This window comes from Cervus canadensis, chromosome 11 (genome assembly GCF_019320065.1).
Source record: "Cervus canadensis isolate Bull #8, Minnesota chromosome 11, ASM1932006v1, whole genome shotgun sequence".
Taxonomy (NCBI): domain Eukaryota; kingdom Metazoa; phylum Chordata; class Mammalia; order Artiodactyla; family Cervidae; genus Cervus; species Cervus canadensis.
In genome coordinates, this window is record NC_057396.1 from 77,018,575 (window position 1) to 77,046,500 (window position 27,926).

Genomic DNA, 27,926 nt, shown 5'->3' on the forward strand with positions numbered 1-27,926 from the left:
CTCGCATTAAATACCGTAACCTGCGCCCTCCCCCACTACACTCGGAAAGGTGAGGGCAGCAAGCTGCGCTCAGGACAGTCGGGTGAGGTCCATCAGCTGCAGTCTTCCTAGGGCTGGCATCACCAGGGACCTGGGCCCTCATCGGGGGAGGGGGTGCGGGGCGGGAGAGGGTGGTGACCGGGCGCAGGCCGCCCCGCCCGGGCGAGACCAAGCGGCAAGGGCAGCGCTTCCGCCTGCGGCGCGGCGGGCAGCGGCCTCGGGAGGTGCGGCGGTTCCCCCGGGACACGGAGTGGAGGCAGGGAAGGGGGAGTCGGAGCGTGGCTTACTGCAGCGGCCTCAGGAAGACGGGCACGGGTGGTGCAGCTGCGCGGGGCAAGCGGGCTCCAGTCGGCGTCTGCCGCAAGCCTCCGCGCACCCGAAGGCACGGGCCCAGGCACCCGCGGCGGGAGCCGGACGCAGGCTGACCGCGTGCCGCCCCCACCGCGGTGGCCAGGACCGAAGGGAACCCGAGCGGGGAGGAGACTAGGGCGGCTCAGCTGAGAGCCGGGCACCGGCCAGCCAGGAGCTCCGAGTTTACTACGCGTGCTGCACACCCTACACTTTATTAGAACAAGTAGAACCCATCAAATTAATCACAAGATGGATGAGGAACAGACTAAAAACACATCAGCTGGTTTGTGGTTAGAGAAGGGATCGTGTGTCAACTAAATTTCTCAGCCTAAACTCGTTCTTTAAGGACCCTTTGGAGACCACATAATCGTACAAATCCGGGGTGTGTGCGCGCATATATATATATATTTCTACTTCATCAGCTTTCCTACAGTCATATTAATAAGGGGCGAGGAGGGAAGGAATCCTGTGGCAGGCTACGACCTACTCTGAGCTGGAGCAGTGGTGGGGGGATGAAGGGAGAGGTTATGTTTGTGTCTCGAGGGCAAAGAAAAGGCAGAATGGAGAAGAATCTAGTCAAGTGGGACATGCAGGACTGTCACACAGAAGGTAAGGAAACCAGCACAAGGATGAACCCAGCCACATTTCACAGAGCAGTGGGCAGTACCTGGCATTCAGAGACTACCCCTGTGAGTGGGGCTCGGTCCCACCAGACGCTCTGGGGAGTGAGCTACCTTCCCTCCCTCGTTAAAAACCACACTCCACTGGTGACGGCAGCTGAGCGGGAGGCAGCCAGAGGCCAGGACACGCGTGGAGCCTTTACCGTATCCCCTGAACTAGCCTGCGGCACAAAGAGAGAGAGGAGACCGTGTGAATGAGTTCAGAGAGCAGTCGCCTGCCCCAGAACCCCAGCCCGGCGTGACCTCTCCTGGACCCCAGCTCTCATCTCACTGGGAGGCTCTGCTGCGGCCACAGCGCTTTCATCCAGCAGACATTCGAGTATTTCACAGAAGTCTTTAATCTCTTCCACCGGATTCATGACATCCTACGCCCCTCTCACCCCCAGCCTCCTCAACGTAACTTCTAAAGTGCCAACTTCAGTGAGATGTGGAATTGTCCTGTTTCCAACTTACTGCAGTTTTGACTCCAGCAAGTTCAGTTTCTGTCGGTCAACATAACGAGAAAAGAGGGATACTAGGTTTGTGGGTATAGAGATTGGCTTGGCCAGGCCCGTCTGGGGAATCCGCAAAAGTTCTCGGGTTGCCACGAACATCACCTCCGTCCTGACAGGGAAAACCGATAATAATAATAATGTAAGAAAGGAATACAAAAGAGGACCTGAAAGAACTACAAAGAAGAAACACGGCCCAGACTGACCACGGGTTGCTTTGCGCCGATTCTGAAGCGGGGTCTGAGCTCTGTAGGTCTTCCCCGCGGCTCAGGACGACGAGGAGCAGTGACAGGCCGAACTGTGAGGAGACAGAGGGCGTCAGATAGCACTGCGCCGGCGCCGCGCCATGGCCAGGCCAGGCGGTCAGGGGAGGCGCTGAAGGCAGGCCCCCGCGCCGTGCTGCTCTGAGCCACTCAGAGCCGAGGCGGCCCCTCCTGACCCAGCAGTTCAGGCCCTCTCAAGGGCAACAGGAGCCCCTGGCTCCCCCATCCCACCCTTTGACTACAAGCGAACTCTTCCCTGCCCCAAGATAAGGCGGGGGGGGGGGAGGGGGGTTAGCTTTTCTCCCAGAAGTATAAGGGAAAGTCACATGAAGACAAATTTTGAAACAGAAAATTAAAGTTTATAGAACAAACAAAAAAATACAAATAAAAAATAGAGTTTGAATTAAGAAAACAGGTGTTAAAGCCCTGTGAGAAAATATACAAAGAAAGGGAAATGGAATGATCAGGCTGTGAAGAAAACATTTCCTTAAAAAATGACATACATATCTGGAAATATAAAGGCTTAGAGGATGTTAATGAGAGTTTAAAAGATAAAAAGAGAGAGAGGATAAACAGATTCATCCACCATATCTAGGACTGTTAAAATTTAGCAACATGCTGTAGAGAGATATATAAATATTTATTTTACTCTGTGGGCAGTAACAGCAGAAATCATGGACTCTAAAGGGGCACAAACATGAACAAGACCGAGGTTAAACGCGTGAATCATGGCTATCATCAACCATGAAAAGAAGCTGGGCAGATTCTGGGATTCCATCCCCCCCTCTCTGAGTTCACCTCACCGAGGATAACTTTACCTTTCCACAAAGTTCCCTTCATGTCACTGTCAGAGACTGCCTTTATCAAAATTAAAGCTAAGAGACCAAATAACATGGAAGGCACATAACCTGGGGGCCCCGGTCTTACGTCCCAAGGCACTGTCACCCTCTCAGTCTCTGGGGTGCTCACGGCCCTTCGAGCCAGGCTCTCCAGGTTTGCAGGTGCCAGAAGAAAACCCTTGGGTCTCCTTTTCCCTTCACTGTACCGGATGGTCCCCAGTGAGCGCCACTGTGTACCCAGCATTAAACTGCATCATTCACGGCTGCCTGCTCATCTAAGCAACGCTGACATCACCTCCACTTTACAGATCAGGAAACCGGGGCTCAGCAAAGTGAAATGATCTGTTCATGGTCACAAACCTAGGACACGGTCGACGAGGAGTGGAAACCTGTTCTAAAAGCTCACGCTCTTCTTCTGTATTTACGCTTCCCCTGGGAGTCTCTGGACCTTTAATCTGATATAAAGGAAACAGGAACTGGGATGTCTCGTGGCAGAGACCACTAATTACCTACATAATCTGCTTTCCTCCTGCTAGATCTGACTTCACCCGTGGTGACAATGGCATGAACTCAGAGGTGTTCCAGCTTTCCCTGCACTTGGGTGTGGCACGTGACGGAGAGCTGGCCATTGAGATTAAGTAGAAGTTGGTGGTTACAGCTCTGGGAAGAGGTCCCAGTGAGGAGGCCAGCTCCCCCAAGCCCCTCAGCCCTCTAAACCCACCTCTCCTGATGCAGAGCGGGGCCCTGCACCCACACCCACCATGGACCCGAGAGGACGCAAGCGGGGCAGCCGCTGCTGGGACGGCACAGTGGGGGCCGGAGGAGTCTGCACCCCGACAGAAGCAGGTTTTCTCCACGTGCGGTACAGAGCACCCTGTCCTGTGAAAATCACTACATCTCCAGCTTCTGTCACCACGAGCTAAATGGAACTCCCGGCTGAAGGTTTCAGTTCCAACCCCTCACCCTCCTCTTCCCCCACCCCGACGGCCACAGCGCTTACTTTCAGCCGTAACTCAGACTGCGACGGCTCGCAGGGCTCAGGGCTCACCTTGTTCTGGAGCACAGCACAGAGGTGTGGGTTGGACGGAGCTGGGGCCGCTGCGCTCTGAGGTAGGTTCATCAGCTGCTGCAGAAGGCTGGTGACAGTCACTGGTGGAAGATGGTAGAGGAGGAGAGAGAAGGGACTCAATAGGCATGGCAGCACCTACGGAAAACAGAACGGACAGGCCGTCACAGTCTGCTACTGTACTTCAGCCTCACTGCCCCAGGCAAGCTGCAACAGAGGAGCCTGACAAGCAGCAGATGCTGTCAGCATCTCAGCAGCGGATTCCATGGGAACTGCTGAGGATTTTCCCACTCGCACAGAACAGCGTTACCTGTGTGAACCAAGGGTGCAAAATCACTTCTTAAACACATGGCAAGATACATGATAAAACATCGGTATTCATTCTGCAAATACTCAGATGCTCACAACATACCAGGCACTGTGGGCTAAAAACATGGTAAACAGCACACACCCTCAGGGCTCTAAACAGAGAAGCCGTGAGTAAACGGGCGACTTTAATACACCACGAGAGGCACTCTAGCACAGGTAAATTCTGAGAGTTAGAGACTTACTGAGAAGTATTTTCAGACTTAAGTGTATCTTGATTTATCTTTATAAAAGCTCAATGAGGAAATGGAGAATGATCAACCAATGTTTATAGATCAGAGAAGCAAGTGATCAGAAACTCAAGACTTTGATTACAAAGCTAGTAGCTAGAACCAGAATTCAAGGCTGTTGGATACCAGCCTGCTAGTTCACTCATTCTGCTTTGCCATAAGGCCCAGACTGGGAAATTAAAATACAGAGCTACTGGTGTAACTAGGTTATGACGCTTGAAAGGAAATCGAGGGTGCTTCCAGCACTCAATGACCATAGCATAAAAAATGATGGCTGGTTCTACTTTAAGTAGCATTCAAGGATAGAGAAGACTCCTTATCATGATCAACTATTCTAAATAAACAGCTTTAAAAATTAAAGCATTCTTGCGTGCGCACTAAGTCACTTCAGTTGTGTCCAACTCTGTGCGACCTATGGACTGTAATCTGCCAGGCCCCCCTGTCTATGGGCGTCTCCAGGCAGGAATCCTGGAGTGGGCTGCCATCCTCGCCTCCAGGGGATCTTTCCGACCCAGGGACGGCACCCATGTCTCTTCCATCTCCTGCACTGGCAGGTGAGGTCTTTACCACAAGTTCCACCTGGCAAGCCGGAAGCGTTTTTAAACATACACAAAAGTACAAACAACAGTACAGTGAAGTCCACGTACCCACAACCCAACTTCAACAACAATTCAATCAATAACAGGCTGCCAACCTCATTAAATCTACGTTCTTCCCATATCACGTCATCTTTTTCATAAACAGCAATACTTCAATTCTCTCACAATACTACCGTAACCGTGGAAGTTTAACTCCTTAATTATCATCTAATATCCATCTCCAAACTCAAATTCGTCCGACTGTCTCAAAAATGTCTAGGAGCTGATTTGTTCTAATGATGATTCAAATCAGACCCACACGTTGCATGTGGCTTTAAGGCTTTTAGAATCTGTTAACAGGTCCTCCATCACTTGCCCATCTCCTTTTCTCCAGCCATTTATTTGAAGAAATTGGGTCATCTGTCCCAGAGTTTGAATCTGGCTAATGGCACCTCTGTGGTGTCACTTAACAATGACCCGATCTTCAGTCTTTCCCCCATAAAAACTGGTAATTAGGATCAGAGGTTTGATTGAACTCCAGTTCAGCAGAGGGGGCAGGGTGGTTCGCAGCAAGGACACCCCACGGAGGGCCAAGAGCTCCCTGAGCGGGGTCAGGGAGCGCACAGTCACGCTGCTCCCCTCCCTGGGGCTGACGGTCATCTGTGGGTTCAGGTGTGGCCAGCCTGCCCTGACCAAAGAAGTGAGAAAAGCCCCATTCATCTCTAACCTCACGCTTTCAGCTCCAGGAATGGCTGCTGCCCAGATGGACTGTCTTTTCCATTAGGAGCTGTAAAACAGTAATTTTCTTGTTTCTTTGGAATTAGCTGAAATTCTTCCATAAAGAAGAACTTCCTAATATCAACACTCTAGTCACCTTGACATTTGGCTGTAATGTGGCAGGGAAGTGTAATTATTATTTTCAGTAAATTATTATTTTCAGAATAATGAGTTGATGGCCGAGCAATCTCTCAAAGTGTTTAGTACATTTTTTTCATATCATTATGAACTCATTAAACATATCTAATCTACATCAATCCACTGGTATTAATTTTTGTTTCTGACACAAATTATCCCATTGTGACCGAAAGGAGGTTCCTTCAAGTTGGTCTGTGCATCTTTTACACAGAACCACAGTAATCTTTCAGCTTTCTTGGTTTCTGACATGATATTCCATAATTATCTTGTACGTTTTATGCCTCAGACCTGGAACCTGCTATTACTTCAAACAAACAGTATTTAGAAATGTGGTCTATTACTCTTTAACACATACAGGTAAAGTCTTAGCCTCTATATTCAACCAAGTTTTCCTCACTAGCAGGTAAGCTCCACTACAGCAGGCCTCTCGGGGTTCCTAACTCCTAGCACCAAGAACTAGGCGCTGTACTTATAGGTCCTAATCTGTGTGCCTGGTACACAGAAGTGCTTAGTAAGTATTTGCTGAGTGAAGAAATTCTTTCAATTCTATTATTTCAGAAAGAATAATTTTCACGTCTTTCGGGTTCACTCTCAAATTCCATTATTCTGAATCTCATACTTAGTAATACTAGCCCTTTGTGCTAACTGTATCAATTTCTTGCTTTGAACTACTAATACTATTTCGAATTTTGCTAATCTTTCAAGCACTGTGATAGGAATAAGCAGAGGGCAATTCTTACAAACTTGATAATCATATTTCAAATTCTAGCCCATGGCTTCCCTAGTGGCTCAGCAGTAAAGAATCTGCCTGCCAATTTAGGAGACATGGGTTTGATCCCTGGTATGGGAGGATCCCACATGCCTCGGAGTAACTATGCCAGTGTACCCCAACTACTAAAGCCCGCACACCAGAGAGCCTGTGCTCTGCAACCAGAGAAGTCCAAGCACCGTAACCAGAGTGGCCCTGCTTGCCGGCACTGGAGGAACGCCCACGCAGCGACAAAGACCCAGCACAGTCAAAAATAAATAAAATTTAAAACACTACTACTAAGAATAAAGAAAATAAAACCCACAAATTCTAGCCCAGTTTAAACTGCTTAAAAGCACTGGCCCAATTCCTGTGGGACACCATTCAAGTAAGCCTACAGGTCAGTGTTAAGCCACTAATAACAGCCCATGAATGATACTTTATATCCAGCAAGGTAACCAAGATCATAAACTGCAAATACTGAGCGGTCAGACCCAGCTGGGGGCCTGATCTTCTCTCCGTAAATACCGATTCAGCAAGTCAGGTAAGGCCGAACTATTTGCTTCCAAAGCAGTTCTGATACAGATCACAGCTTAACAGCTGTGTCAGATAAGATGGAATTACTGCTTTCCTCACGTTTAGGAACATGGTCTGTTGGATAAAGAAGTGGCATTAAAATTACAAAGGAGTAGTTTTTGCTTTAAATACTCAAATCATTAAGCCAAAGATTAGGTAAAAGAACACAAAAGGGAAAAGGGGGAAAATAAGAAGTCTGGCTTCTAGAAATCTTATCCACTGTGAAGACCCAAAGGAAAGAGGACCCCCACATGGCAGGTCACCTCATCCTGGGCGTCCTTCTTGATGAGGAAAGGGAGGTTCCTGGCTGTTGTCATGAGAATGTCAGCTGCTTGCTCTGTGGAGAGGAAAGGCAGAATCCGGGCCACCATTCTCTTCCCCTTTCGGATACACATGATCTGTACAAAGTGGTCATCACTTGGCCTGCGGGGGAAAACTTAGGTCAGCGAGAACAATGTAAAAACCCACTTTCCCCTCTCACATGTTACTGGATGAACACACTGCATTTATTTTCGCTCTGCAATGATCTGTACTACAAAACAGTGAGAATTACTTTACCAACTCTCAACCAAATAATAAAAAGTAAATTCTTCGAGTTTCATGAATACTGAAAATCATTTCAACACTTGTACATTAAAAAAACTAATCAAACTATAGGCATTGATTTCCTTTATTAACTTTCAAGTAACTACACAAATGACATAGTTAAAACAGCAAAATCTGAAAATATATATAAAAAATAATAATATTCATAATCTCAGAGATAATTTGCTAGTGTTATCATTTTGAAGACATTTCTGTTGTGTATATTTCTATCTTTCACTTTTTAAAAAGGGGGGGAACCCATATAATTTATATGGCTTGTTACTTGACTTTTTTTACTCAACAACTTATGAGCACTTTTCCATGGCAATAAATAACACTTTACACAGATTTTACTGGCTGCATAATAGTCCAATCTACGGAGAAACCCAGATTTATTGACCAAGCTCCCTGTCAGTCCAACCCTGAAAAGATGTGCTAAAAAGAAGGTCCTTTTCAAAAAGTTTTGTTTTGCGTATGTCCTGGCTTAAAAGAATCATCAATTCTCTTGAACGGGCAAAGACAAAGGGAGCGTCCTCTTGCATTCATCAAATAAATATTGTGATTTATAGAACATTTACCATTGGCAAGATTGTATTCCAGATACTGGGTGGGAGAGAGATGACAGAAAGACAGAGAAATTACACTAAGGAGCTTAGTCTCCACTGGAAGACTGATTGGCTTCCATAGCAAATAAGAACTGTATGGTAATCCCAAGAAAGTATGAATGTTTACACTTTCCATCTTAGTGGGAAAGAAAATACATAGATTACACGGTTGAACATTAGTAAGCATAAACTAGATACAATCTGTAAGCTCAACAAAAGAAACTAAATAATGTTTCCCACTGTCTCCAGCATCCAGAACTGTTCCTAATAGATATTGCAGAGGTACTTGCAAAATAAATGGATTTGAGATACATATATTTCTTCTCCCCCCGCTCAAAAGGATTCTAAAATGTTTTATATGGGGTGGCATTTGAGTTAGGCCAAAAGGAAAGACTCTGAGCTTACTGCAATGGTAAGGAAGGGTAAGGGCAGAATGTATAAAGCTCAAAGGAATCTAGCGATACTAATGTTTTTACCAAAGGACACAATTCTTACCTCTCCTGTCCAGGCAATTTCCCCCTTAAGTTGTCATACATGCAACAAACTTTGTGCTTTCTTTCATCCATCAGGGCAGGTCGCTCTTCTTCCACACTTAGGAGGTAACGCCTTTCGTAATCCTCCACGTCAAGCAGTAAACTGTAGGTCTGAGAGAGACACAGCAGGCCTCAGCAACTCAGAGCATCAGGTAAACAACCTCGCAGCTTAGGACTACCAGGCAACAACACAAGAGTGAGAGCCCACGGAAATAAGAATCAGAGGGAAAAAACCTGCTCTTTTAAACCCAGAGAAACACAGTGAAACAACTTAAAAAAAAAAATTCCTTCAGGTATCATTCCCTGTCCCTTCTTGACCACTTTCCAAACTTTCCAGCAGCAGCAGCAGCGTAGTAATGTAAACGATGGGAACCACGGCGCCCAGTGACGCCCTCTGTCTGTAAAAGCGGTAACAGCTAGCTTGACTACAGGGTCCCAGGCCCTGTCCAAGCACTGTGCAAATACTCACTCACCGGATACTCACCACAGCCCAGTGAGAAACAGACTCCTACCCCTTTCATTTTTAAAGATAAAGAAACCAAGGACAGCACAGAAAAGTTAAATAACCTGCCTCAAGTCACAGACTTGGTGAGAAATGACTAAGACATGATTCGGAGCCTGTTCTCAGAGTCTGTGCTCTTAACTCCTATACTCATGCCCCAAAACATGGTGTTTTATACTTCAACACTAACTGCCTACTACTGATTTTCCTTAGAACCCAGGACAGTGCCCAGCACTCAGGGAATGGTCAATAAATATACATGAACTGACTGAACAGACAATCAATTCACAGGCAGAACAGTGTAATTTTTCTTTTCGTTTTCTTAGAAAGATGCCCTGCCCTAAAACACTGAGCCGTTAACTGAACAAGCTTGGACAAAACCCCAGGACTTCTAACTGTAACTGCAGTGCCTTCTCCATGAGGCCATAGGTGAGGTAAACCACATTCCTTTCCAGCATGCCCTATACACAACAGGCACTTTACACAGACATGTACATTAATTAAAATCACAGGACACTAACCGATTGCTTACTTTCCCACGTGCTGCGTACACATATATTTCACAGTTTGCTTAACTGAAACTACAGCAACTTTAGCAATGCTAAAACTTACTTTCTCAATTATGAAAAGGGTTTTTCGTCTTTTGTCCCGAACCTGTTTTTCTTTTGTCTCCTAAAAAAAGACAAGACTTTTTAATATGAACTCTCATGTTAAGAAAAATTTACTGCTGGTAAATTCTATAGGTAATTCTATTTGTCACAGTACTGTGAGGATTAATAACCAAACAAAAGTAACGTGGAGAAAGGTCACAGAGTTGACTGAATTAACCCACATATAAACTATTAACTAAATTCATAGCTAAGCAAAAGGTATTGGAGAATGCAATGGAAAATGAAGATATCATAGGAAAATCTTAAACACATAGAAAATGATAGTTTTAAAAATTGGAATAAACAGCTAATGCTGTTTGTAGCCAGGGTTACCCAGTTCAAAGGCTCCTGCCACCCCAGGTCCTGCCTGGCTGCCTTAGAATTTCAACCCAGGGACCCTTGAAGAAGCAGCGCTGACCCAGACTTCCTTAAACACACAGTTCTGTGGCTACTTACATCATCCTCACTCCGAGATGTCACAACAGCATCAATCATTTTTCGGGGATTATTCACACTAGAGACAGTGAGCTTTCCCAAAGAGCCCTCAAACTGCACTGCAAGGACAAAAAATTGCCAACAAGTAAAAACCCAGCAACGCAGGCAGACAGCATTCAAAGATCATTGCAGTCTCTCTTTTCTGGCCCCACTGCGTGGCCAGTTGTTGTTCAGTCGCTGAGTCGTCTCTGACTCTTTATGACCCCATGGACTGCAGCCCACCAGGCTCCTCTGTCCGTGTGATTTCCCAGTCAAGAATACTGAAGCAGGCTGCCATTTCCTTCTCCAGCGGATCTTCCTGACCCAGGGAATGAGCCTGCGTCTCCTCTGTCCCTTGCACTGGTAGGTGGTTCTCTACTACTGAGCCTCCAGGGAAGCCCCACTGTGTTGCATGTGGGGATTTTATTTCCCCTGACCAGGGATGGAACTCAAGCCCCCTGCAGTGGAAGCACAGAGTCATAACCACTAGACTGCCAGGGAGGTCCTATGTTCTCTAGTCTTTACTCAGGACCTAAAAATTTACTACAAAAATCAATGTATTATCTAAGGCAATCTCAAAATCTATCCTTTCCCAGTTTTTTTTTTTTTGGTTGTAATAATAAAAAGTCTGAAATATCTTCCCCTTATCTATTTTATGGATACTAGAAATTACAACATTTTAAGAAGTCATGGAATCTCAAGCAGAAATGGACTTAAAAGGTCATCTGTCAAACTATTCACTCCATGTTGAATAAGGCGGACCTCCCCACCTGTCAAGGACGACAGCACCTTGCACGTCAAACATCTCCGTCCCGTCATCTGCACAGTTGCCGCTGTTCTGTCAGCAGCACAGCGCATCTCTCCGCTGTGGGTGTGGGGACAGGGACCTCACCTGGCTTGTAGGTGTGCTCCAGCTTGGCCACCTGAGGCGTGATGAGCTTGGTACGCTCCTTTTTCGGGCCATCACCTTGCACTTCTTCAGCAGCTGACAGTTTCTCCAGTTTTTCAAAGTAATTCTACCACGTGAGAAGATGATTTCAGTTGCACCAAGCACAGAATATGACTGCTCTTTACCACGAAACAACTTATACCAGTGGCAGCAATACTACTCGTACTCTATAAACGTATTCGTTTTTAACTTTTGTTAGATTGCCAAGAATTTACTTTATCAAAAAATCCCAGCCTTCCAAATTAGCATCAATGAAAACATCATTAGACTGCCAAAATTCTTAATTTAAGAACCACAGTACTGATGCCAAAAAGATTTGAAAATATTGGTTTGAAAGTCTCTACAGTTTAGAAATAAAAGGCATATATGCAAACCTTTCAGTGAATATTGTGATTCTTCGGCTTGAAAAACGGGACAGATTTCTTACTCACTTGAAGACTACCTCAGAAGAAAATTCTACCAATATTTAAATGGGTACCTTCACCAGGGTAAGCGACTAAACTTATCTTTCAAATGGCACAGAGGACATACCTGGTAATAAAAATCATCCAGGTAGGGATCAGTGCTTTGCAGTTGCATCATCTGGATTTTAGAGACCCAGTCTTTTTCTCGCTGCAGCATGAGGTTGGCATACGGATCCTTTCGGATATGATCCTGATGACTGCTCCGGTGACCCCCTCTGTCTCCTGCACCGTTGAGATTCCGATGCTGACTGGAAAAGAAATACAGGCCACATGCACTCCAAGTGGATACATGAATTACGTCTTGTAACAATACTGCAGTAAAACAGGCCAACTAAAAAAAAAAAAAGATTCCCCTTTGCTTTTATTAAAAGAGGAGCGAAAAAGAATAGAATCTTAACAGAATTTGAGAGGAAAGAGCTATGCAATACATAATGAGAGGACTAGCCTATGATCTGAGTGCCTTACCGTTAGCTAAGCACTTTCACCTATGGACTTGTGTATAAGCCCCACAATAACCCTATGAGGTTTGTAGGTTTATTTTCCCCACTTAAGACAATAAATTGAGCTCAGAAGAGATCAGGTAACTTGCCCAGAGCAGTACTCCTGGCAGCAGTGGGAGGTCTGAACACAGGCCAGCCTGACTCCATGTCTACATACTTTTCACAATGTGTCGAAAATTATGATATACTTTAAACAGAAAAGTCCAGCAAACATTATTCAAAAATCCATTTATTCACAATCTGGACTTAATGAAAAAATTATTGGGTCAAATTTGCTTCAGATTTTTAAAAATTAATATTAAAGTAATACAGTGCTATGTTTACAGTTGAAGGCCCACCTACAGCCCTTGAGATCACAGTTTCCAGCTTCCCTTCCTTCCTGTAGGAACCACTATCCTGACTTTGATACATATCCTTCATGAAATATTTTTATACTTTTATTACTTGTACATCTACCTTTAAATATCATACAGTAGTATTCCATTTTACATAAACGGTATTAGGCATAAAATTCTGCTCCTTGATTCTTATTCAATATTATGTGTTTCATACTTGTCCACACTGATAATATACCCAGGTATATTCTGAGAAGTAAAACTGCTAGGATTCAATGTATCCACATTATCAACCTTATTGTTTATTGCCAAATTCTCTCTCCAAAGGCTATATATACTCCATTTCTGCTAACGACAGTGTTGAGACACTTCATGTTTTGCTGAGGATATAAAATGGTTATCTAATTTCAATCTGCACTCTTCTGATTATAAGTGAGCCTAAAAATCTTTTCGTTTTTATGAGCCATGTAGGTTTCCTCTATTGAAAAATGCACACTTGTGTTTGATGCCTTTTGTTATATGGAAGTTTAATATATTTTTACAATTTCATTGAAAATATTTGTAAACACCTTTATTCAGTGATAACTGCTGTACAAAGAACTGTACAATTTAATGTATACAAGCTGTTAAGTCTGGACACATGCAAACACCGGTGATGCCATCAGCATAAACAAGGCACTAGACATATACACCCACTCCTTGGGTCTCTTTGTTCTTCTTCCCTTTTTTGGGGGTGGGGGGGTAAGACACTTAACATGAGATCTACCCTTTTAAATTCTGAAATGCACAATACTATAATGTCAATTGCAGGCCTGAGAAGTTTCGTATTTTAACAATCAAATGTATTATCAATCTTTTCCTTTATGGTTTGTATTTTTTGTGTCTTAAAGGCCCATACTAGTTTTTTACCTCTGCAAAAAATATTCTGTAATTTTTTTTTGAAAGAAAAAGGAAATTATACACAAAGAACCATAAAAGGGAAGGCTGAGAAAATTTCAAAGTTGTGTATAATTCTCTTATGTATAAGAATGATGATAAATGATGATAAAGCTCCAGGAAAGCAAGGGTTTGGTATGTCTTGTTCTTTCAATCCCCCAAACTGACCACAGTAGCTGGTACACAGCTGGGGCCACATATATAAATATATATTTGAATGAGGATTAAACAGAGGCAAGAAGAAAGTGACTGTTGGCTTTACATAAAACCCAAACATAATGCTAGAGACTATACTTCAAGACCGCCTCTGAGCCGAGATGGTAAACAAAATGCAGTTAAAAGTATGGGAAGAACTTGGTAAGAAGTGAGTATAATATGTTGACCACCCCCCACCCCAGATCTGCATTTCAGAATTTTGTTAACTTGGAAATAAGTTGATAAGCTCTAGTCATTCAAAGCTTGTGCATTAAAAACATAAAACAGCACATATGATCTGACTTAGCCAGTTGAAATAAGCTCAATATTGATTAAATTTACTTAAAAAGCAAGCTAAATTAGGTTTCAAAAATGAAACCTAAATGAAGAAGCCACGAGAGGAGATAAGCACTTACCTTCTACTCTGCTGCTGCCTCTGGTGCAGGAGCCGGCGGTGCTGTGGGTGAAGGTGGGTTGTGTCTGGTCTAAACACTGGGGCCTGCGATCTAAGAAAAAAGGCAAAGATGATCAGTTCTGTCCTTCTGATGACCTGAAGTTTTAAAGAATGTGGTCAACACTGGATCACTTCACACAGGTTCACCCAAGGGAATGCTGGTGTCTACGCTAAGATCTTTCAGAAGGAAGATATAGCTGTATTTTTATGTATTCCACAAAAGACAATTCTCAACTCCTAAGAAGACAATCATAAAATCTGAGTAAACCAGCAGTAAGCTAGTTTAATTCTCTTTGCTCCTAACTGTTAGAGAAGTCTCTATCTAAATTTAATGTACTCAAATTCACATTTGGAAATGACACTGAAAATATACATGTGATGGTTAATATGTCAACTTGTCTAAGATACCCAACTGTTTGGACAGTCACTCATCTAGATATTGCTGTGATGGTATTTTGTTGATGCTATTAACATTTACAATTAGCTAACTTTAAGAAATAGAGAGATGGCCCTAGATAATGTGGGTGGGCCTTGCCAATCAGCTGAAGGCCCTAAAAGGAAAACCAGTTTCCCAGAGAAGGAATTTTGCCTCAAGACTGGAACATGGGAAGGCCTGACTGAGTTTCCAGCCTGCTCACCTGCCCTACAAATTCAGACCTCAGGTTGCAACCACAAGTCCTAACAGAATGTCCAGCCTGCTGGCCTGCCCTACGGATTTTGGACTTCCTAACCCCACAATCATGTAAGCCAATGCCTTAGAGTAAATCTGTTCTTTATTTATGTATACCCTATTGGTTTTGCTTCTCAGGAGAACCCTGAGACAACGTGATATATAAAAAACACAATTTCACTGAAGAAGCAACTTAAACCTCTCTTATCGTAAAATCACAGTGGAAGCAAGCAAGTAGCTAAGCACTTTGATTAGCTGACAACTCAGCATCCATATCTCTGTTCCTCTTTTTTTTTTTTGGCTGCATGATCTCAGTTCCCCTGACTGAACCTGGGCCATGGCAGCGAAAGCATGGAGTCCTAACCACGGGACCGTCAGGGACTTCCCTCTCTGCTGCTTAGTGTAAGACCATTCTTGTTAAGTGAGAAGCACTGTGTGCATGTATGTGTGTGTGTGTCAAATGGATACATAAGACATAAGAAACTTTAGAAGAAATGAAAAAGGTGACTAATGTGCAAATGTAAGCAGGAAGCATCTTGTTGTTGTTTAGTTGTTCAGTTGTGTCCTACTCTTTGTGACCCCAAGGACTGTAGCTCATCAGGCTCCTCTGTCCATGGGACTTCCCAGGCAAGAATCCTGGAGGGGTCGCCATTTCCTTCTCCAGGGGATCCTACCAACCCAGGGATGGAACCCACCTCTCCAGCACTAGCAGGCAGTTCTTTATCACTGAGCCATCTGGCAAGCCCAGGAAGCAAGTGACTCGAGGGAAATGTGATTCATATGAAACCTTGGAGACCTTCAAACATTTCTGTGTTTGGCAACTTGAGGATCAAATAACATCTCAAAATACATCATTTGAAAATAGCAAAGAGACTTCTACCTTCTACCACTAAACGTCAATGATCAAGACGCTCAGTGGACAAGGAATAGACAGCGGCACTTTCTGTATACCTTAGGTTTTGCAGGTGGGGTCCTGGACCGGGGGGGTGCTGCTGCGGAGGTGGCGGTGTAGCGGGGGGTGGGGCGCTGAAGAAGGCGCGGAAGCCTGGCGCCGGGGGGAGCATCTGCCCGACTCGCCCTTGCAACAGCTTGGGATTCATGGCAGCAAGCGGGCTGCCCACGAATCCAGGGACCCGTGCAAACTGGCTGGGAGACATCCGTCCGGGCTGTAGCTGCAAGAACAAGATCTTGGATTTAGTTGACTGGCAGGTCCCCTTACTTTCATCCATAGAATAGTGAATACTGCTTCCATCAGTAACTTTGCTTGAGAAAGTAATGGGGGGAAGAAAGAAGAGGCAGTAGGAATTGACTAGTAGCAAAAAAAAAAGGGGGGGAATGTGAGCTAGTGAACCTTAGGAGGGTAAGGCGAGCTCTTGACGGGCTGAGCTAATCCTAGGCTTACCTGCGCTCCTCCAAGAAGCTGTGCTCTCTGGAGGGGGCTGAGGACAGGAGGGACACTAGGGGGGAAAGGGTGGCCCAGCAGGGAGGAGTTCTAAAAAAAAAAAGGAAAAGAAAACATTAGAGTCATACCATAAAAACAGGGAAATAACAGCGGAACTCAATAGAAATGCAGAATAGACGTGGACAGGAAAACTCTCAAAGGGTGGAGCTGAGCTGTCCACTGAAGGAATGTAAGAGAGAGCAATGCTAGAAATCACCAAGCACTAGGATTATGTAACGTGAAAAAGAAAGCAGTAGACTGAAGGACTGTAATAGCACGAAACCAGATCATACCAAGTTTAGATCTTTAAAGATACGAAATGAGTTGAGGTAAGAAATAGCTGAACACGATGAACCATTATCTCCTGACCTGGGGACTCTAAGATCCAGAAATTCAAGTATGGAGATTATGAAAAACATTATCATTTAGGAGGCATCAATACACCAGGCACTGATCAGAAAATACACACTGCACGTCTTCACTAGGTTGCAGAGTGACATACCGGGACACTGCAGAGCTGGTTTGGAGACATCCTCTCACCATAGGGAGCAGGATACCGTGGTGGCATTGGGGGCCGAACATGGACAGGCTTTGGACACAGAATCTACGAGGACAAACATACATACAACTACACTCAGTGAAGTCAGTTTTTCCTCCACCTATACTCCCTCCCCTCGAGCACTGGCAGAGACACAGAACTCAATGCAAAGCCCTACTTCTAAGCAAACTGCTATGGCTCTGGTCCACATGTAGAACCTTCAGTCACTTCCTCTCACAAATATCAAGCAACGTGCCACTTTTTAACTGAGGAAGATTTAGCTAATTCTCCAGTTATCCCCACCCTTCCATGCTATCTGAGGGAGGTACCAGCAGATATTCTGACTTGCAAATTCTCTCCAAGAGGATATGTTTTGGTAGCAGTGAGGGAGATGGAATGATAAGAAAGCTGGAGGATTAACTAAGTCCTATTCTGAAGCCCCTGTGATATGGCCGCCATGCTCAGCTCTTTCGTGTCCACTGTGACTCCACCATTTCAGAGGATATTGAGCCTAACTAGGCCATACCAGTACCACCCTCCCCCCATACCTTCCACATTGGCCTTCCTTTCCAGCTGCTGGTTTCAGGTGGAGGGAAGTCTATGGAACAGGACTGCACAGGCTCTAGGGAAAGCAGGGATATCTTAAAGGTAAAAAGGGATGTGGACAATGCTCTGTGTTCCCACTCCCCCCAGCTTTCAGCCACCTCTCTGCCAAGGTTGTGGGCAGCCAGCAAAACACTTTAAAAAGGATATTTACACTAAATGTGGTTAACTACCCTTTTTCTCCCCCAATTAAAAGGCAGCAGCACCAGGAGCAGCACCAGCAAAGGGCATTGGGGAATGTGTCTCTTATTTGTGCTAACTTCTCCTCTAACTGGCTATTTTTCTTTCTAATCTAATGCCTACCCCACACTTCCACCCTCCTCCCAGTAGCACATTTCCCAAAGAATTGTGCCCAGATTCCCAGTATCCTGGGCTGAGTGCCTGTTGATGAGAGGTACCTGCTGGTTGAAGCTGGGCACAGCCATCTGCTTAGGTGGGGTGCCTATGGGGACAGCTTTAACAGGAGGACTCCCAATGACAGGCGAGGTGGACCGCCTTGGTAATGCACGCTCGGAAAGGTCCCGATCGTCTTCTGGGCCCTGGGGGGGCCTCTGAGGCAAGGCATATTCTAACACAGACACTGTAGGCATTTCCTATTTGAGGAAGTAGTGTTAAAAAAATTAGCTAGCTCGAAATCTCTTAATCACCTTTCCAGATGCCCAATACCTTGAGAAATTATTTTTAAAATTTCTATTTAGTTTCATTTCACATCCAGTAAAATTTACCCTCTGTGGCATATAGAAGTAAATTCTGATAAATGTACCAAGTCCTGGACCTACCACCAAAATCAAGACACAGAAGTTTTATCACTCCCCAAACTTCCTCAGTACCACCCCTTTGTAGTCTAAATCTCCCATTACCCTCAACCACTGCAAACATCAATCTGTTCTGTCCTGACAGTTGTGCCTAAAAATGACTGTGTGTGTGTTCAGTCGCTTGGTTGTGTCCGACTCTCTGCGGCCCTGTGGACTGTAGCCCGCCAGGTTCCTCTGTCCATGTATTCCAGGCAGGAATACTGCAGTGAGCTGCCATTTCCTACTCCAGGGCATCTTCCTGGCCCAGGGGTAGAACCCATGTCTCTTCCAGCTCCTGCACTGCAGGCAGATTCTTTATCACTAGCGTCACCTGGGAAGCCCCTAAAATGATTGTAATTGAAATTGAGATCATAAGCTGCCAAAATTTTCAAGTTCCAACGGCTCCCTTTCAACCATTTCCAAGGAAAGCACAACCAAGTGCGCATTACCATGGAGTCTGAGGCTCAGCTGTGGCTGCTGGACGGTGAGATCAACACGAGGCCAGCAGGGAGCACACATCTATACATCGCCCCAGCAAGGCGGCGGGGGGGGGGGCGGGCAACAACAAGAGCCAGGCTGTGGATGCTAGGAATTTTATATAATGAAAAACGTCTAGTACCTGAGCAAGCAGGGGTCCTCGGATTCGCCTCAGAACTTCGGATCCATCCCAGATGCTGGAATTCAGACTTCCTGGTTGGGGCTAGCAAGAAAGGAAAACACACACATAGTGTGGAATAGTGCAGACTCTCTGGGCAACTTATCAGTTTGTGCAGAAAAAAGCTCCCAAAGAGCTGCAACTGTTGAAGATAAAGAAACTATAGCATTCTGTGAAAGAGAAAGTGAAGTCACTCAGTCCTGTCCGACTCTGCGATCCCATGGACTGTAGCCTACCAGGCTCCTCCGTCCATGGGATTCTCCAGGCAAGAATACTGGAGTGGGTTGCCATTTCCTTCTCCAGGGGATCTTCCCGACCCAGGGATCAAACCCGGGTCTCCTGCACTGCAGGCAGATACTTTACCATCTGAGCCACCAAGGGAGCCCCTATATAGCATTCTAGAAAATACCTTATATCCCAATGTCATCTCCTGAATTGCTATCATAAGGAATAATATCACCAAATTTCTATGGCACGTGTAATTCTCTCAGTATAATAAATGAAATCAAATAGCAGTCAGTTCAGTTCAGTTCAGTTCAGTCCCTCAGTCGTGTCCAACTCTTTGCGACCCCATGAATCGCAGCACACCAGGTCTCCCTGTCCATCACCAGCTTCCGGGTCTACTCAAATTCATGCCCATCGAGTTGGTGATGCCATCCAGCCATCTCATCCTCTGTCGTCCCCTTCTCCTCCTGCCCCCAATCCCTCCCAGCATCAGGGTCTTTTCCAATGAGTCATCTCTTCGCATGAGGTGGCCAAAGTACTGGAGTTTCAGCTTCAGCATCACTCCTTCCAATGAACACCCAGAAATAGCAATAGCAAAGCCCAATACTCTGCTTCAATTACTAGTCTGCTCCAGCTCACAGCCACTTACTTGCAACACTGGCCTGGTCTGTACCGCCCTCATGATAGCTGGGTCTTCGAGTTCATTTTCAATCACCATCTTACTGAGCCTCTCTGCCAGATTTTCCTCATGGTCACCCAACAAGTCCATCTCATCCCTTTCCCCATTGCCGGTTTGTTCATTAACTGCTGCAGGCAGCTTCTCTTCCAGTTCAGCCAGGCGCTCATGCGCTTCCTGCCAATCATCATCTACGAGGAAATCAGAAAAAGAAACAGAGTTCATATTGGAATAAAAAGTTTCATGAAATTCTTCTATTAACCAAATAAACAGTTCCAACTCCAGAAGACAGGTGGGAAGTTAAATTTCCACCTAGACACATGAAATAAGGTTTAAATTAACAGGGTGCATTTGAAGGGGGCTTCTCACTATTGAGAACAAACATCCTATCAGGAATAAAATTCAAACGTTTTGAGTAATAGATTAATACATTAGCAATGGCATCTAGATTATATTCTGAAACTGATTTCTAAATTGGTGATATATACGTATACTACACCTGTGGGTTTGAGATTCTGTGACATTTTAGGCAAAAACATGCTAGCATACAACTTTCTCTTAGATAACTGTCACCTTCTTTACAAGCTTTTAAATCCATTCATTTCATCCAGTTAGTGTGTTTTGAGCATCTATTATGTGACAAACACTGTTCTAGGTGCATGGCATACATCGCCATAAGAAACAGACAAGGAAAGTGACATTTGGGCAAAAATTCAAGAGTTAAGAAGTTAGCCATGTGGATATCTAGGGGAAGAGTGTCTCAGGCAGAGGACGGTCAGTATCGAGGACTTAGGATGGGAGACTGACAATTTTCAGAAGCAGCAAGGACTGTGTTTGGACTGAACAAACAATGGTGAAGAGTAGAAGAAAAACGAGGTCGGTGTGGATCAGAAGGAACTCTCGAAGGTCCTTTAGAGCTGCTCTGAAATGGGGCCCCTGGAGGTCAGGATGTGGCTGGACTTGCTGAAAGAATCGATCTGGCTGATGTGCTGAGAACAGATTTGGAGAGAAGAGGGTCACACTACGGAAAGCATGGAGGTCTGTTAGGAGGCTACTCCAAGTACGCCCAGGGTAAAGGTGAGGGTCGGCCCTCTTCTTTAACTGTCTCCATTTCTGTATACTACTATAGAGTCTGTATCACTGATACTAGGTTAGTTTCTCATTGTTTATGATGACAGAGCATCATTTCGCAGATGAAAATCTTCAGAAGCCTTTATCAGCTTCTCCAGAACTAGACCTCACCTCCATCACTTCTCTCATTCCAGGCTCCTTAACCACATCACTCATCATTCCCTTCTACCTCCATCATAAAAGCGCTACTATTTTGCTCCTTTTAGCACTCAAATTCAGATACCTTTCTTTCCCTCCTCACTGACGCTTTCTCTAAATAATCTTTTCATTTTAATTCTTACCATCGCCTCATCTAACCCACCAAAACCCCATGTATTCTCTTGCATAAGTTACGTATTTTTATTCTTATTTTAGTTTTGTATGTTATGCAAAATCCAACATAGAGAGACAATAGGTAATTCTCTTTATAACTAACATCACAACACAGAATTCTGAGAACTGTCCTTAATGACAATCCTCCCCATTTAATTTTTCTATATATCTCATTTAAAGAAAGGAGAAGGACTGCAAACAACATGCAAAGAAAAAAAAAGTGTCTTGTATATACTCAGGGTGTAATAAATGATAGTTACTTCAAAAAAAGATTCAGACTTTCATATGCAACTTGTTAAAAGTATCTCTCCTCTTTTTTCCTGTTTACAATACATGTTTGCTAAAAAAATTTAAACATTATACAAATATGTAACTTCATGAAACTTCCCCACAATTCTTCAGTAATGTTAAATTTTTAAAAGTAGAAACATGTAACTACTGATAAAAACAAGGTTAAGTGGGATTTCCAAATTTATAATCTGATACGATCAGAACCACTGTGTAGTCTTGGAGCACTGTGGTAGATTTGAATGTACTATGTACAGTAAGGGAAAAATATAGTTTAGACGAAAATTTATAGTACTAAATCATCAGTTATTAAAAAAAACAATAGCATAATCAAAAATCAATTGTGACAATATTTTGTGCCATCTTTGCTAAAGAAGAGTAAGCTAAGCATGCTCTGAAGACCAACTGCTTTTTCCAACCTCACTGACTCAACAATGCCAAAAAAGGGGGGAAAAAAAAAGAAGTAGTCTATAATCCCAAATTATGGGATTTTTAAAAAACATTACCCAAATTTAAGAAACTGATTTGTTAATGGATTAATTCTAATGTAGAAGAGTTTCCATTCACTTCTCATAATCCTATTTACTAACTTTACTATATGTAAAGTTATAATCTACTTGTCCTTAGTAATTAATTTAAAAAACACTGATTAGTAGCCATATTCTGTAAGAAAGGCTCTGTTGTGAATTGTTACTTTTTCAAACATGTAAGTAAAGAAATCTATGCCACAGAACACCATCGTTGTCATTTTAGGTATTTCTTGTTTTGTGAAGCAATGTCAGAGAACACACATGTCCTTGGTGTAAAAGGACACTTCACTCTGTATCTTCTTCGAATGACTGAAAAAGAGAGTTACTTACACATGCCCTTGTTTGTTTGACCTCAACCCACGCTCATCAAAATGACAAAGGGTAGGGGAAAAAAATAACAAGAGAAATGAAGTGAAAGATATACCTATTTTCCTTCAACTAATTAACCTATACTCTGGGACTTCCCTGGTGGTCCAATGGCTAAGACTCTGTGCTCCCAATGCAGACAGCCCTGGTTCAACCCCTGGTCAGGGAACTAGATCCCATATGCCACAATGAAGATTCTCATGTGACAAAACTAAGACTCAGTACAGCCAAATAAACACAAATGTTTAAAAAAATTAACCTATACCCAGATGTGAGTTACTAAAACCCTGTCTGCTTTTATAAACACGTACTTGTTGTGGTAGTTCCCTTCAAATTTGTCTCAGGGATATATCTGAATAAAAACAAAATAAAGAAGAAACAGAGTTAATTTAATTTTAGAGCAATCTCAGTCTCTAAAGATTTCAGCAGCTATCAGTAAAAAGGAGGAAGAAAGAATGAGGATCCTTCCACGTGGAGTCAGAAGATTTCCAAGGATTCCCCAAAGACTGTTAAAACATAACTTGTAGTTTACACTGATTGTATTTATAGTTACTTAACCTCTCTGGCACTTTCCTTCTTCATTGGCTAAAATGACGATAATAATAGTACCTACTTCATAAGGTTGCTATGAGGATTAATAATATATGTAAAACATTTAGAATGGTCCCGAGCATATAATAAGCACCTTGGAAGTGTAAGCTTTCATTTTTAGAGAATGAGTTGAGGTTACTGTGGCCCATTTATTGCTCAAAGATGATGCAAATGTTTTTTTCCATGCAAAGACACTGACTAGTTTCTTACAGAAAGGTGACATCAGAGCATTTGTAGCCAGTGACTTAAAATAACTACTGTATTAACAGGTACTACTCAATATACTCACTCCTGGAGTTAAAAACCATCAAGTCAAAACATATATCACAGGTCTAACATTCTACCTTCTTGTTTAAATTCTCTACCCACCTATGGAAATATATTAAACAAGTCACAGGTAGATTTAGAAAGAACTTTTCTTTTATAAATCTGTATACTATTTATATCGAGGTGTCAGGAGGAACTAGGATTTTAACCTTACAATTGCCTCAATGTTAAGGGCTCACATTTGAAAATCTTTTCTCCACTACAGACTCTGTAGACCAAGAAGTCCTTAATCATCCTTGTGCCTCAGGGTACAAAAATGGGCTACCCACATGCTATTTCACTGCTCTTACTTTTTACCACCTGTTCTTTTACTGTGTAACCCTAGGGGCTTTTTCAATGTGTGTGCATTTTTCGCTTTTCCATCCCATAAAATACAATTCTGCATACTTTAAAATACTTTTAAGGCAATACTTTCCTTATCTTGGGAGAAACACAGAAATTCAGGAAAAAAAACTGTCAAGCACTCTGGAGGGCAGGGAGAAGGCAAGACCATTTCTCTCCTGTCCAGGTTCAAAACTGAGGACATTTACTATATCTCACCTTAATATACTTCATTTTAATACAGACTAATTTGCTACAAAATGGTAACATTCAGTACAATATTTTAAGAGAGAAAGAGTTCCAGAAGCAAGCACACACTTGTTTGTAGCTTTATCGTATTCTTTAGGTTTTCACCTAAAGTTTCAAATATAATCTGCAATTCCCATCAGTTCCCTGCTTTTGTCATTCTCTGTTCTTCCTCCCCTTCCCTGTGATCTCCATGGAGAAAGAACAGCATCTTAGATCATGTCATCCTCTTGGATGAGCTCATCCCTTAAATTACGGCTGTAATCCAAAAGGTCTTCAGTTCCCTGTTGTAATGAGCCTTGCTTCTACCTTAAATACTTCTCTTGCTGCTCCCAAAAGCAGCAGTTTTAGCTCTCCAGTGAATTCTGTAAACCCTGACTGAACAGAGAACATTTTTTCATTTTTGCCAGTTCACTCAACTCGGTCTAAGCTTAAACAAACTTAAGCCATTTTGGTCACTGCAAAACCAGTAGCCAATATGATATTTTTAAAGACCTCTTGTTTGTTTTTAATGTTCTACATTTTGGGGTTACCCCATACTGATAAGTTTCCTCTTCTTCTTCCTTATTACTTAAGTTTGAATATTTGTTGCTTAGACAGAGTTCAAAGAAACTCCATATATTCACACATCCCAGGGTAAATGTGGTCATTGTTGTTTTTCAACACCATCAGTCAAAGCAAAGGGTAGCTGCATCTCTCTCTTTTTTTTGGCCTCGCACATGCTGGATCTTAGTTCTCCAACCAGAAATGGACCCCAGGCCCTTGGCAGTGAGAGTTCAGTCCTAAGCACTGGACCACCAGGGAATTCCCTTACCTATTCATCTTTTAAGTACAGTTTAATTTTAACTTATAAGAATGCTTGTTCTAGAATCTCAATTTTCGAACTTTATCATATAAACTTGCCCCCTAAATTTCTCATCTCAGTAATTATAACTGTGACCTCTACTTTAGTTTGGCTGTTTAATTTTTTAACCTCTTCCAACTCCCGAAATATTTTCTATCTCCAGGGATGAGAAAATCCCATCTGTGCACAGCACTTTTCTAACTTATGAAGACTTTCTATCACCGAAATTCTTGGAATCAAAAACTCTATTTTACTGAATATACTACAGTACAACAGCAGGAGCATGCTATATACTATTGATCAACTAAATTTTAAAACATACATATCTGAATCTGAGTTTTCTTCTAGGCCACTAGTTTTCCTTAAGTTATATGTTCCAGAAAAAATATTTCCTTCTTCTAAGACTATTTTAAGCCTTTATAAAATGTGCACTTCTTTAATCACTTGATTTTCTCATAGTGTCAACTGAGGGCCACAGATCATAAAACTGGAAGGGACAGGGCTTAGAGAAACACCTGGTTATGCAAGTGAGGCAAACAGAAGCCGAGAGGAGCAGGGTAGATGCTCGGCGTGAAGAACAGAAGTCTGCCAACTCTGTGAATGAGGATACTCCTGCTAAGACAAAAGTATCAATGCTGATAAAAAGACAGCATTTGAAAAGAGCAGGAGACCAAGACATTATAAAAGAAAGCTGTCACTTACCAACTGCACCTGACCCAAATGTATCATCATTGAATTGATCAATCTCTTCGTCCTCCTCTCCCAGGCCCTGAAATGCATCTTCATCTTCATCCAGAGGACAATCCTCCAAAGACTAAAAAAAAAAAAAGAGAAAAAAGATTAGCTATTCAGGAAGTTCACAACTTCATTTTCAAAATGTTCTAAAAATGTTCTTCTTACCTTACCAATCAACACAATAGCTTCATTATGACTTTCTGTACAGATGGCATTTTTTCTATCCCCCAATTTCCCTGACATTGGAAGATTCAGTACCTTTTCTTTCAACTTCTCTTTCCTATTTATTTAACCTCTTCCCCCAAACTTCCATTTCTCTATTTATCAAGGCTCTAATAATAGCATTTCCTCATGCAACCAAGAAATTAGGCCTGCAACTTCCTTTCCATCACTGGTTACAATGACAACTGAAAATGAACACTTGCCCGAGTTATTATTTTTCACTTAAATTCTCATCTTCCCCATGTTCATGTCATATTCTCAACTATGAATCCCTTTTAAAGCTTTCTCTTCATTTTCCTTCACCCATTTTGTTTTTCTATAGGCTCAAACTTTGTAGAGAAAGCTAAGTTTTCAATCACAGTGAACTCTTGAAAAACTGTGATGTGACAAGTTCGAGCTCCGTCTCTACTCCTCCAAGTGATGCCAACCTGGACAAGCCACACCCCTTCTGATTAATTCATTCAATACTTCCTGAGCACCTACTGTGTCTCAGGCTGTGTTAAGACTTTAAACCACAATCTCTTTTAAGTGGTAATGCAGGGACAATACCATCTCCTTCAGAGGTGTTGTGAGGCTCAAAGAAGGCAAAGTTTTAGACAAACGCTGGATATTGCTAAACAATGCTAGATATCACCATAACAACCTAGGTGTGTTCTAAACATTCCCTTCCCTCGCCCTTCATTTCACTTCTCAACTGATTAATTTTCCAAGTTTTCTTGGGAACTTTGCCTACTGCATCTCATCACTTCTCTCCATATTTACATAAAGCCAGTTTGATCTTGAGCCATTCCTATCAAATAGCAGGTCTATGTGTCCACAGTTTTCAAAGACTCAGGGTCGGAACTCCACACTCTCTCTGCAGTCACATTTCTGATATATCTTGACTGACCACCTCTCAGCAAGGCTGTTCCCAAATGAAAAGTTAGGTTCAAGGGCCAGTCTACCCATCTTAAGTACTCCCAAACCCAACACGAAACAAGCAGGCGACTGCCTCCACATCAGAAGCAACTTCTCGAAGCACTCGCAAACCACGAAAGTCTACCGAACCAAATCACTGCTTCTCAAATTGGAGAGGCTCTTAGGGATTACCTAGACCAACCCTGTCAGTTCTACAAATCCCAGAAACCCTGTCCAAGGATCAGAAGTCGCTAGAGGTCACACGGCGAGTTAGCCTCAGGGCCAAGACTCTCGACAAGTCCCGCATTCCCGGGACCTTCCCCCAACCCACGTCTCCGTCCACTCTCCCCCAAGGAACTTCTGCGGGACACAGCCCTCCCCAACCCCCAGTCCTCTTCAGTCAACAGTCCTCGGCCCCAGTCAGAAGGCAAGTCCGGGCCCCGGGGACCTGACGGTCGCCCGTTTGTGAGAGGGAGACGCTTCCGTGTCCAGGGCGGGAAACGCGTCTCTGGCCTTTCCCAAGTGACTCCTCCACAGGAATCACCGGCTGCGGGAGCAAGGCTCTCCCCTCGGCGCTCCTCCGGGGCTGGGGGCTGTGTGGTCACGGTACTTCACGGGCCCGCCCCACCCCAACACAGAGGTCAGCTCTCTCCGCCGGCCGCCGACAGGGCTGTCCCGCCCCCCCCGAAGCTGGCTCACCACCCGCGGCTGAAACCCGCGACCCCAGAACCGACGCCCTCCAAGAGGTCCCCCGGGTCCCCCCGGCCACCCCCTCCCCCCAAGAGCGCGGGACCGACGCGCGTGAGAGACAGACAGAAAGAGAGCTGGGCTTGTGCGGGAGCAAGGGAGGGGTCACTTCCGGTCGCGGCGGCTCACCTCGTAGCGGAACATTCTTGGGGAGGGGGGGGAGGGAGCGGGGAGGGGAATGGGAGAGGGAGGGAAGAAGCGCCGACTCTCCGGGCTCCTCCGCGCGCGGGTCCTCCACCGGCTCGCGACCCCTGGCCGCCGCCGTACGCCAGCGCGTGCGTGGGGACGTGCGCAGGCGCGCCTCGGAGCGGGCGGCCGCCCCGGCGCCCGGCGGCGGCGGCTGCGCGGGGACAGATTTGGCGTCCCGCTTCCTAGTCTCAGCGGCGGGAAGGAGGTCCCGCGGCGAGAGACTGCGCACGCGCCGCCCGTCGGGGGCTTCCTCG

General features: G+C 44.1%; 1 protein-coding gene across 5 annotated transcripts; it reads right to left on the reverse strand.

The window, feature by feature from the left end:
- Positions 1 to 586: 586 nt before the first annotated feature.
- Positions 587 to 27,926, reverse strand: PATL1 (PAT1 homolog 1, processing body mRNA decay factor). 5 transcript variants are annotated; one of them, XM_043481570.1, is made up of 20 exons: positions 27,613 to 27,926; positions 25,585 to 25,696; positions 19,900 to 20,117; positions 18,990 to 19,070; positions 17,975 to 18,169; positions 17,522 to 17,593; positions 16,938 to 17,039; positions 16,397 to 16,486; positions 15,946 to 16,166; positions 14,287 to 14,376; positions 11,972 to 12,152; positions 11,384 to 11,507; positions 10,474 to 10,571; positions 9,980 to 10,039; positions 8,828 to 8,976; positions 7,406 to 7,565; positions 3,712 to 3,867; positions 1,768 to 1,859; positions 1,524 to 1,673; positions 587 to 1,231 (listed from the first exon to the last, which is right to left on the reverse strand). In XM_043481570.1, the coding sequence occupies exons 1-20, from the start codon at positions 27,625 to 27,627 to the stop codon at positions 1,210 to 1,212; spliced, it is 2,388 nt and encodes a 795-aa protein (XP_043337505.1). In that variant the 5' UTR covers positions 27,628 to 27,926; the 3' UTR covers positions 587 to 1,209. The 5 variants fall into 5 exon arrangements, with proteins under 5 accessions (XP_043337505.1, XP_043337504.1, XP_043337509.1 ...); XM_043481569.1 differs by lacking the exon at positions 27,613 to 27,926 and adding an exon at positions 25,783 to 27,491; XM_043481574.1 differs by lacking the exon at positions 27,613 to 27,926 and adding an exon at positions 22,865 to 22,905 and having other exon boundaries at positions 25,585 to 25,698.